Source organism: Tyto alba, unplaced genomic scaffold (genome assembly GCF_018691265.1).
Source record: "Tyto alba isolate M040663 unplaced genomic scaffold, T.alba_DEE_v4.0 Super-Scaffold_34, whole genome shotgun sequence".
NCBI lineage: Eukaryota > Metazoa > Chordata > Aves > Strigiformes > Tytonidae > Tyto > Tyto alba.
The window spans coordinates 1,275,673-1,290,853 of NW_024881309.1; the positions used below are offsets into that span (position 1 = coordinate 1,275,673).

The 15,181-nt window shown below is 41.6% G+C and overlaps 1 protein-coding gene across 1 annotated transcript in view; it reads right to left on the bottom strand.

Annotated features, from left to right (window-relative positions):
- ANTXR1 (ANTXR cell adhesion molecule 1) overlaps positions 1-15,181 on the bottom strand; it is a 112,695-nt gene that overhangs the window by 82,653 nt on the left and 14,861 nt on the right. Inside the window, exons 6-9 of the mRNA XM_032985154.2 lie at positions 13,637-13,716; positions 11,732-11,800; positions 9,564-9,644; positions 1,340-1,400 (exon numbers count right to left, since the gene is read on the bottom strand). Coding sequence (XP_032841045.1) covers positions 1,340-1,400; positions 9,564-9,644; positions 11,732-11,800; positions 13,637-13,716 — 291 coding nt within the window. The remainder of the gene's footprint in view (positions 1-1,339; positions 1,401-9,563; positions 9,645-11,731; positions 11,801-13,636; positions 13,717-15,181) is intronic.

Sequence of the window (15,181 nt, forward strand, 5' to 3'; positions counted from 1 at the left end):
ATCACTTGTATAAGTATGTAAATATATTTTAAAAAAAAAAATCTGTGTGTAAAGTGGGTCTGAATGTTCATACAATTTAATTTCTTGACCCAAGCATTTATGGAACTTCACTGCACTGTATCAGAGGCTGTCATGACAACAATCATCTACTATGCTAAGGTAGGCAGAGCCTTGTTTTGGAGCCTTTTTTAATAAAGGAACTATTTGTATGACCAGCCAAAATAAGAAATAGATGACTAGCTACTATAATTCAAGTCAATTATGCCATCCTGGCTTCAAAAACCAGAACTCCTGTAGTGGCATGCATGAAATGTAAAACTGATGCCTGGTACTTATTGGGAATTTAGCCTGGTGTCTTGCATCTGCTAGGAAAATATGACTACCTATATATGTTTAGGTATACAGGCAGTTGTTCCAGGAACAGGAGATGAAGGAAGGATGATTAAAGCAGCTGCTTTGGAAGTGAAAACAAAGAAGTTGTGATAACTGGCTTTCTTATCTGGACTATTAATTTAAGAAAAAGGAAGATGCAGAACTTGTGAGGGACTCATTCTTTACTACAAACTTCAGTTCTGCTCCCAAACTCTCTACTTAATGAGTTGCTACATATTCAACAAACAGTTAGGATACACTTCATAAAATGTGAACATTTCACAGGGAGCAGATGCAAGAGGCTAAAATGGTTGTCAAGCTTTCTTTGAAAAAGGCTGGGTTCTGTTCAATGCAGAAATACTTGCCAGGAATTTAATGCCGCTGTGTACATAGCACAGTCCTATTAGAACAAGCACACAAAGATGGGGCAGTACGATTCACACAGGTCAGCTGAATGATGTTTAAATTCTAGTCCTCAGTCACTATATCAACCCTAGATGCCTAAGAAATGTTCAAAGAGTATTGGAAGCCTTTAGATTGAGGTGTGACTTTCATTTTACTTTCTTGCTAGTTTCTTAAGAAGCACTTCCCTCTACAGTCCTCTGAGATGATGATTTTGTAAAACTCTAAACCTAATCACAAAGTGTTATTTTCTGATTTGATTTGCAATTTTGCAGCATACCTACTTCATGTTTGGCACAGTCTGAGTAAGACAGACTGGTTTGACTGAAGAACAGCTAGGTAAAACTGTCAAATTCATGACTTTTCTGTAAGAAGATCCCATTTGACAACATTTGGCAGAAGTGGGAAACAAGCAAGCTAATGCAAGATGAAAAAGAAATTTACCAAGAAAGCAAAATATTTATCTCCAGTTAATTAGTTCCTTTTGCACTCTACAGCAATTAGAGATGGACAGAAAGAGGTATTTTAGTCGACATGATCAATTAAGGCCTCAATTTATACTTACCCCCTGCACATATACTGGAAGGCTCTGCCGCCAGAATTTCTATACAGGATTTCTTCAAAATCTAAAAGATGGAAAAAAATATGTCATGAAGTATCTCAGACAGGTTTCTATAGCAACATAAATCTGAAAGCATGAGAGAGTGCACTTGTTCTCACGTAAATACTTAACTCAACATTGCACTTTGCAGTCATGTCACAATTATGCCACTTTAGCTTTTCAGTTCAAACCAGCCAGCCAGGTGTCATTGCTCATCCACAGCAAGCTGCTGCTATGGAGAAAGGCAACGGATGCTGACACTCTCTGGTGTCTCAGCACAAGCTTGCCTTTGTCCATGGTACAGGTTATCATGCAGACTATAATCTGTAACAACTGAGGTGCATTCTGAAGGGTTAGAGAAGCAATGCCATTGCCCTCCCTTTGCAGTTACACCTCCTTCTCCAAAATTATTCTGGATCCCAAAACTCCAAATAAAGCATAACAACTTTAAGCTAAGCTGTTTACCTCTGTGTTAGAACATCCTAGGAATATCTATATAGACACTTCTCAAATCTCAGCATAGGGGTTCCAACTTAAATTTTTAATCTCATCTATGAGAGCATCCTCAAAGTTGCACTGTGATTTCAAATCAAGATGTATAGACAACTGTTCTTGACTTAAACCAAACTTAAATTAAGCAGTATGTCTTTGTAAGGGTTGGCACTGCCTTTAACTGCTTTACGTGTAGACAGTGATTTACACAAATACTTCAGCAACAGGCTTGGCAGACTTGCAAGGCATGAGGAGCATGCTAGGGTTGGATACTGTTTATTCCCATACTGCTAGAGTTGCCCAAGCAGTTATTTTGCACACTGCAGCCTTCCCCCTGCTCTGAAGACCAGCTCAAATTCTTCACTGCACACAGTCAGCAAACTTGTGACAGCACCCGTAAGCCCCTGTGAGAACAACAGCAGCGACCGAGAGCGGCGAGTGTTCTGCACTGGGCTTAGCAGCCCCTAGACGAGGTAACAGACCAAAATTTAGGTCAGCTCCAAGAGGCAAGTAAATGTCAGCCAAACATCATGACTCAAATCCAACATGAAAATTATTTTCCCAACTTTAAATTGAAACATCTGTAAGGAAAGAACAGCAACCAATACAATAAATTCTGTAAAAAAAAAAGAGATAATCTATTTTTTTCTCCACAATCATGGCTCTCTGCCTCAAATACATAATTGCAAAAGGTACAGATAGAGCCATGATTTATTTTTTTAAACCTTTAAACAAAATTTTGAGTTACTCAGAAGCAGGGCTGGTATAGACTGAAAGAATACCAAGGGACTGAAGGAACCAGGACCGTCTGAGCTGCTGGCAGCCTGACAAGTGAGGAGAAAGAAGATTTGCAGGAACAAGGTTATACAGGAACTGCCAAGTGGAAAAAAAGAGAAAGACAACAGTTTAGAACAGAATTGAAAAGCACTGGAAGAATTTGAAAGGCAGAATAAGAAACATAGACAAAAAACAAAGAGGACTGTAAAAGAACACTCTTCTGAAGTATCCATCTGTAGCCATCCATCCACCCATCCATCCATCTCCTGTCAGTCCTCTAGTACCCACTCTTTACTCATTCCAGATTCTGCTTCTCTGAAGATACAACATTTTTCCCCCAAAGTGACTGCCAGGGCTAATGAGCACAACTAAGAGCTGATGTTTCTCCAAGTATTTTTCCTCTCTACTGAAAAAATGTCTCCTTTAAGAAGAGAATTTTTTCGTATTTTTCCAAATTCCCCTCTCCCTCAGTATCTCCAACCATTTAAACATGTATTTCTTCTCCTCATGGCCTTTCAGCAATGAAGTGAAAGAGGAGAAGTAGGCAAATGAGTTGGAGGACAAATACATGAAAAATATAATCAATACTTTCATTTAAAAAAAAAATCAAGTAAAATCTTACACGATTAAGGTTGAAATTCATGACTTCTGTTCAGTCATTTGCAAACATTCACACTGTAAGTCAACTCAGATGGGGGGGTGCAATAGCAGGTGTCTCAAATGATGCAGAGCTCCCTTCTAGTACAATCCAATCCATTTACATGACTACAAAAAGCTGTCTTTAATGGCTTTTTACAGTGCCAACTGCAATATTTATTTTGATTTAGAATAATAATAAATTTCCAATGTTTGAAGGACCCACCCTAACAAAGTAAAAATCAGGCAGCAGTAACTATTGCAAAAGAATTCTTTTATGTCTCTTCCTCATTATAAAAATACATTCAAAAAGGACATCAACATATTCATCATAGAATATTTCATCAAACCCTGTCTATTATTTCCCCAAGGGCTGCAGAGACTTGTGTGGGCTGTAGGTGCACTTCATTCACTGTGGGCTGGCTCCCCAGGAAAGCAAAATAACATGCAAGAGTGGTGATGCAATCTCCCAGCTGAGTGCCTATAAACCTCTCCAAGAATGTACATGGGAGAACTGACTCCACATCCTCATTTTCATGGGGCGAACCACAACAGTTCTGCTTTACTTGGTAACTAACTGCAGGCCTTAAGGCAGCTTGCCTTGGCATCCATGCAGAAAAGTATTTGAAGCACGTGCTCACTCTTGGTGAGGAAGCATCCCATTGTCTTTAGCAGCACACGCTTAATGACCAAGCTCAGATTCCCAAATCAGTCTCCTGTTGTACTCTATGGGGCTCCAATTATGATCCAGCTTCACGCAGGCTCCCAGGAAGATTTCTTGTTAATATTTGTTGACATACCAAGTAAAAAAAATGCTACACATCCTTGTGGAAGCACGGCTTTATTTATCACAGTTATCTCTAACAGGACAGAACTGAATTTAGCACTACTTGTGACTAATTTAGCTTCTTGCCAGGCCAAATTGCCAGCTTTTTGTTTATCATTAAAGGGCAAGAGTCAGAAGAGGCCCTGCAGGTCACCTGGGCCCTTTTAGAAACAAAGGGGAGCAGGGGAGTGAAATTCTGCAGCTGCTGGAAGCTTCCATTTGGTATTCTGCTCCATAAGCATGCACACAGATTACTTCATCACAGCAGCTGTATATTTCTTATATTATTTTTTTTTTCACCAGATTTTGGAATTCTAATTAGGAAATAGGATGTTGAAGTTTAGTAGAAGGTTACTGCCTAATCAGTGCTAGTGTGAATGACCTCCAGTCTGAGGCTAGGTACTCATAATCAAGCTCTGTTGAATTACTAAGTAACAAAGGCTGTTACCAATCGTAAAACAGTAATCTATTTATGAAGTGTTTCCGGTCCAATAATATCTGCATGAGCTAAGTAAAATAAATATATTTAAGACCTTTTTAAAGATGCATGTGGGGGAAGAAAGAACGAGAAAGAATGATCATACACCACTAAAAGTAGCGAGAAACACTACACAGTGGAGACTGGGACTTCACATCCTCTATTTTAGATGGGTAAACTAGTCACCCAAGCCAAGGTGGGGCCTGAGTTGTTGACTTTCTCTTTGGCCTATGTAGAAAACCTGGCGCTGACACAAGACAGATTCAGAATATCTATGTGAAGCTTGGACTCTGAACTGCCCTCTGGAGATCTCATCCTTCATTACTGACTGCAGAATCTCAGGAAGCCCAGCTTGCTGACCCTAGGCAGTGTACATATAAAGCTCAGGCTATATGTTAGCAGTACATCAGACAGCTGACTTAGACATTTTGTGTACATTACAGATTTTACATGTACAGGATGTGTCTTCCAAAGGAAGTAACCTTCTCTCATCTCTCCCCAGTTCATGAGGTCTCACAGCCCCTCTCCCTGCACCAGGGAACATACAGTTTATTTGAAAGTGAAGCCTGAACAGCTAGCTCAGGATGAGCATGTAAAAGCATCACCAAATTTCATAGATTCATCAAATGGTTTGGGTTGGAAGGGCCCTTAAATTCCCCCCCAGTGCCCCCCCCGCCCCGGGCAGGGCCCCCTTCCCCCAGCCCAGGGGGCTCCCAGCCCCATCCAACCTGGCCTTGAACCCTTCCAGGGAGGGGGCAGCCACAGCTGCTCTGGGCACCCTGGGCCAGCGCCTCACCCCCCGCACAGGGAACAATTTCTGCCTTAGATCTCATCCAAATCTGCCCTCTCTCAGCTTAAAACTGTCACCCCTCGTCCTATCCCCACCGCCTGATCCAGAGTCCCTCCCCACCTTTCCTGTCCCCCCTTTAAGCCCTGGGAGGCCGCTTGAAGGGCTCCCCGGAGTTCTCTTCTCCAGGCTGAACCCCCCCAACTCTCTCAGCCCGGCCTCCCAGGGGAGCTGCTCCAGCCCCCCCAGCATCTTCGTGGCCTCCTCTGGCCCCGCTCGAGCAGCTCCGTGTCCTTCTGCTGTTGGGGGCCCCCGAGCTGGCCCCAGCACTGCAGGGGGGGTCTCCCCAGAGCGGAGCAGAGGGGGAGAATCCCCTCTATCAGCCTGCTGGCCACACTTCTCTTGATGTAGCCCAGGGCACGGGTGGGTTCTGGGCTGCGAGCACATGGTGCTGGCTCACGGTCAGTTTTCCCCCCACCAACCCCCCCAGTCCCTCTCCTTGGGGCTGCTCTCCAGCCACCCCTCGCCCAGCCTGGATTTGTGCTGGGGATTGCCCCGACCCACGGGCAGGACCTTGCCCTTGGTCTTGTTGAACTCCATGAGGTTCACACAGGCCCACCTCTCCAGCCTGCCCAGGTCCCTCGGGATGGCATCCCTGCCCTCCAGCGTGTCACCACCCCACACAGCTCGGTGTCTCCAGTGAACTTGCTGAGGGTGCATCAATCCCACTGTGTGTGTTGCTGGCAAAGATGTTAAACAGCACCAGGCCCAACACTGACCCCTGAGGAACAGCACTCGTCACTGCTCTCCACTTGGACATTGAGCTGTTGACCACAAGTCTTTGAATGTGACCATTCAGTCAATTCCTTATCCACTGAGTGGTCCCTCCACCAAATCCACCTCTCCAATTTAGAGACAAGGATGCTGTGTGGGACAGTATCAAATACTTTGCACAACTCGAGGTAGATGATGTCAGTTGCTCTTCCCTTATCCACCAAAGCTGTAACCCCCTCGTGGGCCACCATCAGGCATGATTTGCCCTTAGTGAAGCCATGTTGGTTGTCACCAATCACCTCATTATTTTCCATATGCCCTGGCATAGTTTCCAGGAGGTTCCGCTCCATGATCTTGCTGGGCAGAAAGGTGAGGCTGACTAGCCTGTAGTTCCCCAGGTCTTCCTTTTTTCCCTCTTTAAAAATGGTGGTTATGTTTCTTTCCCCTTTATCAGTCGGTCAAAGCTTCACTGGACTGCCACAACTTCTCAAATATGATGGAGAGTGGCTTAGTCTCTTCATCCACCAGTTTCCTTAGGACCCACAGGTGCATCTCATCAGGTCTCATGGATTTGTGCACCTTCAACTTCCTTAGAAGGTTTCCAACCTGATCTTCTTCTACTGTGGGTGGTTCTTCATTCTAGTCCCCACCTTTGCCTTCTGTGTCTTAGGTGGTACAAATGGCTGGAGCATTTGCCAGTGAAGACTGTGGCAAAAAAGTCATCAAGGGTCTCAGCCTTCTCCAGATCCCAGGTAACCACATCTCCTGTTTCCTTCCAGAGAGGGCCCACATTTTCCCTAGTCTTCCTTTTATCACTGACATACCTATAGAAGCTTTTCTTGTTGCCCTTGATGTCCCTGGCCAATTCTATGAGGGCTTTGGCCTTCCTAACCTGATCCCTGGCTGCTCAGACAATTTCTCTGTATTCCTCCCAGGCTGCCTGTCCTTGCTTCCACCCTCTGTAGGTATTAGGTGCTCAAATCAAGTTCTCACAAAGTTACCTTGCTACACATAGACAGCATTGCAGTTTGTCCCAGAAAACATTTGTGTAACAGAAGTAATTGTAGACAGTGTATTTCCAAGCTAAAATTTTTTGGGGTGAAGGAGGAGGTTGAACTGCCATATCCACATTCTAAGAGCTAAGGCAAGACCTGAAACATACTGAGGGTAGGTAGACACTATTGCAAGGTGATCCAAAAGGAGTACACAAGAAATTAAACTTAAGAGGATGAATCATTTGCACAATTCATACAGATAGGATACAGTCCCACAAAGTAGTTCATACAACTTAATTTCTTATGCATCACAACTGCTTCATGAGGCTTCCTGCAGCTCTCTTAGAATCCTACACAAGACAAGGGAAGAAGGGAAGAGTCAGGCTGTCTCAGCAGGAATACAGGGAAACTCACACCAAATAACTACAAACCAGAACAGACCCAAGTCTTCACATCTCTACAGTGATTTCAAGTACTAAGCTCCCCCAGGCTCATAATTTTATCTTTCCTTCCCCTGTTGGCAGCTAGTAGCCTAACCAGTCCCATCTATACATGGCTGTGTGTCCTTGCTACACCAACTCTTACAGAGGAATTGAAAGAGGCTTCCAAATCTCATGGCCCTTTCAACATTAAAATGCTTTCCTGTGAACACAAATGCTTTGTTTGCTCAAAGACAGAGGTGCTTTGCAAGGACAAGAAAAGAAGGAATGAGGGAGCTTATTTTCCAGCTAGAACAGGCATCTATAGATTCTTTGTTATTCTACAGAGTGATTAATGTCCTTCTTGCCATTCCTTTTACACACCTCCTTTCTACTCAACCTATTGCAATCAATCCACTCAAATGCAGGTGATCAGTTCACAGATTCATTGCTGTACAATTACACATCCTTATGACCTTCCTTTCCAGGGTTGGTAAATCTTGTACCAGTCAGCTGAAGCAGATCTTGACTGGGTTCCTGGAGGCTGAAGTCTTCCCATTCTGTTCAGTGTAACTAGAAAGGGATTCAGAACTGCTGCTGGAATTAATTAGAAACAGCTGCAAAGGGAATGCAGGGCTGGGAAGCAATCTAGGGGAGTTTGTTGCTTTGTTGCTTTCTTAAATGACCTGCAACACCTGATTATCCAAGAGAATTGAGGCAGTAGCCCCACACTTGGACAGTGCCAGGAAAACCAATAAGCAAGGGACTGTACTCCATCTACATGCAAGAGCACTAGGGAAAATTGAGCCTGTGCTGAGTGAACAGTTTTGCTTGGTACTACATGTTCAGAATAGTGTGTAACCACTGTAAACACAGAAATCTTCAAGCCCTCCCCTGGTGAACCTACCCTCCCTAGATTCAAGTTGTATATGTTTCATCTGTGTTTTATCAACTAAAAAGCCTATACTAAAATGAACAAAATCCTTAAAAGGATTTCTCATCGTTCTTTGTAGCCATGAGAAGTGATCTAATTAGAACAGTTATGGGATATGACTGAGCAAAAGGAACAGAAAAATACTGAAAGCTATTTGAAAACATAGTATTTCCTAGTGAATACTTGGCACATTTTACACTTACAGGAAAATGGCACACACATTGTCTCATATATCGCTCTTCCTGCTCAGTCAAGGGAAACATTGGTCCTAGGTGAGATAATATTAAGCTGCTCAGAGCTTTAGAGCTACAAATAGGGATGCCTCATGAGACATCCTTACTGCAGGTTAAGACCATGGAACCATTTGCATGATTATATGCAAGACATAGGAAAGGAATCAATCTACAGCCCTCCCTCTGTCAGCTGAACTGCTAGCTCTTGTCCCAGCCACTCAAGAACAGGCCACTTCTTATATGCTGCATCTAACCCGTAGAGGAAATGCCAGTAATTGATCAACCTGAACTGGGAAACGTAGGTCTGAAAGGGAAAAACATATAGCCCATTTGTCAGGAGTCTGAATGTAGAAAGCTGAGTTTGGGGGATTTTGGCATACAGAGCAGGATCCCTTCCCCCATTCTAAACAGGTGAGCAGTGCAGCACATCCATCAGGACAGAAAGGATGCTAATCAAGCAGAAAGATGGAAACCAAAGAGTTCCCTAATCCTTCATACAGAACGTGTTCTAACACATCTCTGCTATCCCAGTCTGTGGCAGCCATTTTATAAACTGTCACCATGTGCCTAGTTCATTCAGTCAGTTACTTCCCATCCAGGACAGAGACATACAAAGATAATATTTGGGCTCAAAGCTTCCTATATTGTGACCTGTTGATAAACTCTAACTTGAAGTAGCAATATTAGCACAAAGGTCAGTTTATTTGGACCAAATGTTTAAGTGATTTATTAGCAGTCAGCAGGTCCTTTGTGTACACGGGAAAACTAAACCTTCAACTGTGCAAGCTAACACAAATGAACATGCACACATGCAAACACATGATTCAAAATACTTACAGAGTCTATGATCCCTTGAAGGGCTTCAAAACCATCATTCACTGGAAAGACATGATCTTTGCTGTCGGCAATTCTAGCCAGCTGACAGAGCGGTAAAAGTAAATAAAACAGAAATGCAAAGAATGACATAAATTAGCCAGCAGGCAGCAAATTAAGACTTCTCCAGATTCATCCACTTGCAAGTAAAAATACCCAAAGTACTCCAAGTACTCTGTATGGATTACCAGCGCATTATAAGCTTATCAATGCTTGGCAGATTATCTGTTTTGTCTGATTGATTTTAGAAAGCTCTATAACGGGAATCAGAAATGGCTTCCCTTAAATTTGAAGACAAGGCAGAACGTGGCTTTCACTGATGCCCAGAGCCTAATGGTCTTTATTGCAAAAACTGTCTCCCACAGGGCTGTAAATCATCCAAACTCTCCAAAATGGGCCACAGCATCAACATGAGAGGCCACTAACGCAGCAAAACACTTCAACACATACATCGTTTAAACCAGGGAACTAATCAGAATGAATCAGTATTTTCACATATAGAAAAAAACCAATGCAAATTACACCCCACCTGGAGATATAGAACTGATTCATCTTTCCTGTCAGGACAGAGATTTGACTATTTCTCCTAGGATCAAGCATTAGAGAGCCAAGAAGAAGACAGCAGGGAGCTATAACAGGAGGTATTTTCCAAGGGAGGAGGAGCAAGAAGCGTAAGAGCATTTAGAAGCCTACATGATGAGGAAGAGGGTCATTCATGAGGCAGTGGTAAGATAGGGGGAACCAGGACATGACTTGTAAAGAGCTACACAGGCGTTCACTTGTCAATAGCGTGCTAAGGGTTAAGGCAAAAATATAAGCCCAGTTCAGAAGTAATGAGCTCTCCATGCATCTGCTGGAGCAGAATCAAGTTTTACTGCTGCAAGGCCAACGTTTGTTATAGTAATTCTCTCCCATGGCAGAGGTAACATCAACCCAGCAGGCCTCTTTGGCGTTTCCTGTAGCACTGCAAATTGGAGGCAGCAGACTAGCCACACATTCCTCCCTAAACCCCACTGACTCCACCTTTCCAGCTCATGTCACTCAGAACTCCCAATTCTCAAGCAAAACACCAAACTGCCAACCTCCTGGTTTGCATCTAGAGAAATACTCCAGGCAACTTTCCTCTGCCTGCTCCAAGAAGGGTAGTAAAGCTGTTTACTGCTTGTTGGCCAAGATATTGAAGCTTCTGTCAACCAGGATGTTTACAGTTTCCTCAACTCATTCCCCATAGTCCTCCTCCTAGTGCACTCTGGGACTTCAGAGTCATTTAATTCCAGTTAATTTCTTCAGCATCTAGATGACTTTAATTAGCAGCTGTCTTTGAAGTCTGCTACTCTACATCTAGTCTCTACCATTTTTATTCCCTCCTTGATTTTTCTACGACTTATTCTATGGGTTACACTGGTCTCTGGTTTTGATTCAAAGGAGATTGTTCTAAACCAAGTTTGTTTGACCCCTTTTGAATCAGTGTTTGAAGCTTTGTTAGAAAGCTGAAAATCTGGAAAAGCTCTATTCAATACGTATTTCAGCATTCCACTTAAGGGCTGTACAAGTACTGATGTTAGAAAAATATAATGTCAACTGTTACATTTGGTGTGAAATGTAATTCACAGACATACTAACATTCATAGGATAAACTATGACTAGAAGTCAGACTATCAAATGGGAAAACACTGTAAAATATTAGTGTAATTAACGAACCTGTTTGCTTTTTACAGCATAGTTTTCCCATGAAATAAAAGCTGGACTGAAAGTGAAGAGTTATATGGCAATACCTCAATTTTACGAGAAAATAAAGTCCCTAGAACCTCTTTCTGCCTCCAGATTAAAACAGACTGATTTGCTATTCTTCATGTGTCTTTTTCTCTGCTTTTCTCCACCATTAGCAAGAGTCATTGTAGTATGCAGAGGGACAGTTCTCTGCATATGGCAATTCAGACAGAATGGGGCTTAAACCCAACGTCCAGACCAAGACACTTCAGGCAGTCACTTTAGACTGTCAAACAGTCAAACAGTCTGAAGAAGGAGAGGAAGACCACTTGAGAATTCCTGAGAAAGTGATTCAGGAGCATGTGCCCGTGTTCAACATGTACCTTTGCCAAGTACCTCAGCAAGATGAGTGCCTCATTTACCTGGGTCTCATTGAAGTCTTTCACACCAACACAATATACTGTTGCTCCCAGGTCACGCGACCGATTAGCCTGAAACAAGGAGAGGTAGGATGAGATGGATGCAAATGTGATGGGATGCAGGTTTCTGAAAGGTCTTAATCATAAATTTAATCTTTCTCTGTAAAATGAGCAATGGGAGGGGGTTGTCAAAAGAGAACTTTAAAAGCTCTCCTCCCTGATTCTGCAAAAACATGGTTTATCTGCTACTAAAGTAGCTATTTGTTTAGTAAAGCAAACCCAACGTGTTTAGTGGGGTTTTTTTAACCTAATTAGCTCACCTTCCTAGCTACTCCAACTTCCTAACATTTGTTTGTCCAACAGATGTAAGACTGACTAAATCCATTTTCTTTTCATCATTTAGGACATGTCCCAGTATAATAGTAAGCTAAAATGTTTTGGGATTTTCTGTTTCAGACACGTGTGCCTGGATTCATGATATCCATAGGTGAAGAGACATTTCATTCCATCTGTTACAAAACTGTATCCCTCCCAGTATTTACACAGCATCTCAAACTAATAAAGGGAGAACATCCACAGGTTTCATTTTTCCAGGCTATTTCATTGATATACAGATGAAGTTGCTTTTACTATTCAAAAAGCAACTGTTCTAAATGCTCTTGCCTGCATAAGTATGAATTAAGTAATTTAATCATATTTCATTAGAACAAGAACACCTGACCAAAAACTCATTCCTAGAAAAAGACAGTAGCAAATCAGATTATATCAGAAGTCTGCAGTAGCTCAAATTGTCAGATAGCAAAGTGCTTTACAAGAAAAGCACCATTCCAGTTTTATACTGAGAAACTTAAAGCTAAACAACTGAAGCAATTCACAGTGAAGAAGAGCTGATGTTCAGGATCTTCATTCTACTAGGTCACTAAGTGTTCCTCCCTAAATCGAAACAAATACAACACTTCTAACCTCTCAACTTGTTCATTCACCTCCCAAAATAACTTGTTTTTCCTGTGGATTTTTGATTTCAGAAAGGAAAAAAAAAAAGATGAACAGTAAGGAGGGGAACTCTAGATTCACAACATTTTTTTGTGCTGTATCAGTATTGGTTTTATTCTACAAAATCAGTCTTTTTATCGTTATTGCATTTAAAGCTACACTTTGGACAGATTGAGAGGAAAAATTCTGTCCATAGCAAATTCATGTAACAACACTGTTTTTCAAGTTTATGTCATCTTAATTTGACTGACAAGTGAAAATTTGTTTGTCCCTTCAGAGATGACTATCAAAAGGACATCAGTAGGAACACTATACAGCAAATGCTTTCAAGTGCTCAACCTACTATTTATCTATTTATTATTTTCACAATACAGTTAGTGAGGGTGTTGAGAATACATGCTTGAATCTTGGAAACATTTGTGGAAATTTTTGATTTGATCATCTGAAAGACTTTCTGATGTGACAGAAGATTATAGCAACAACAGTCGTCTTCTTTCAGTGGTCTTTGACTTTTCTTCTTTCACAAAAGGTAAAGTGAAAAGATTCAGGTATTTCCCCGAACAATCCAGTAAATACTGAAACTTTTTATCTGGAAACTATTTCTTCCTCTGGGTTCAGGGTTGGGGTTTTTTTGTTTTGGTTTGGTTTTGTTTGTTTGGGGGTTTTGTTTGTTTTTCTGTTGTTCTGTTTGTTTGTTTTTAACTGGAAGTTTAAACCTCCTTCCTTTCCTATGACCGTCTCAGTTTTGATGAGTCAGAAGCATTGCTGCTGTTAAGGTTTATCCTTAAGATTAATGCTTAAAGAGCAAAGGGAAGTTTTGTTACTAGGGAAAAAGGTTTTCCCTATCTTTTGCCTTCAAAGCAGCAAGACCAGATATTCACAGTCTCTCTGGTTAAAAATGTGTAAGACACTTACCTCCCTCTCAGAGTAGAAAAATAGGTCTTCATGGAGTTCTCCATCTGTCAATGCAATGATGACACTTGCAGTTCTGTAACCTAAATACACAATCTTCTTTAGTCCCTTGGTTTTAAGTTGCATTTGTTAAACTAGCCTAGAAAACATCCTGCTAGTGACCTGTTAGCACACTTAAAGGTCCAGAAACAGTGGACATCAAGTCCATGTCCTCACCTCCCTTCAGCCAACCAGTTTTCAGAAGACATGAATTTCTGCACACTTTTTCCAGTCAGACACCTGCCTTCAATACCAATTTTATACCACATTTTTTTACGTGTCAATGATTTTTAATTGTCAGCCTCTCATAACTATTTCAATATTTCAGACCAGTAGATTAGACTGCAGCCATCAAAAACCAATGCAAAGCGTCCCTAGTTTTCTCCTGATTTCATTAGTGCTGTCAATTCAAGAAATCCAAAGATTTTTTTCAGCCTGTGATAAAAAGCTCAACTGGAATTTAAGCAGATATGGTAGGAAAATGACCTAAAATCTTCAACCTTCTTATTTATCATATTTCAGCCACATAGTTTAACCTTGCAGTCTTCCCCTGTATTGAATATAGCTTGGTTTTTACAGGTTTGCTTTCAGGAGTGGCTAAATAGAATCTTGTAGATTCTATTTGTGCATCTTGCACAAACACTGTTATGGAACGATAAGACTAAATATGTCAAGGTGTGTAAATTATCAACCTTTAAATTTCTTCAACTATCTAGGGCATTTTCCTGCCATTACAAATAGCTGTGCCTTTAACAAGGTGTTGCTGAAGAGACAAAAATCCAAACAAGCAACTTCTTTGATTATTGCAGAACAGAGATCCAATACCTATTCTTCTTGGTGGCACTTAAAAATCCCCAATTTTAAATAATGTGGTAATGATGCAACGAGAAAGTTGAGTGCTTGACAAACAATAAGCAACATGCAGCATCATTCACGTTGCAGATACCCAACTCAAGTGCCTAGTCTCTTTCTGTGGGAAACAGAGAAAAGTAAACACTTCTTGTATGAATTTAGTAGCCCAAACGACCTCCAGAGATGCCCTTTTCTCTCCTTTGACTACTGCAGGAGTGTTTGGACCTACCGCAGGCAGTATAAACACTCCTTTGAGTGCAGCAAGGACAAATGCACAGAACTAATAAAGATAAAATACACAGGCCAACATTCAGACTTGAGGACCCAGTTGCCCACTGCTTCTTGCATATGGTGGCAACCTGTTTACTTGTAGTATGTATGCCAGCATTTAAAAGCATTATCAATCCCAAATCAAAATGTTCTAGCTATCTATTCCATTCTGCTGCAGTCATATTTTACAGGTGAGTCCCAAAACTGCGTAGACTTAGTCACTACTTCATTTTATTCATGAGCAGCCCTGCAAAACCGTTAGGACTGGCTTTGTACTCAAATGCCCAGTCACCTATTGTTTGGTTTCCAAGAAGCAATGTTTATAGTTCTACTTCAGGCTTTGCAGTGCAGAAAGTTTTTACATTAATTACAAGGAAGGAAAGGACA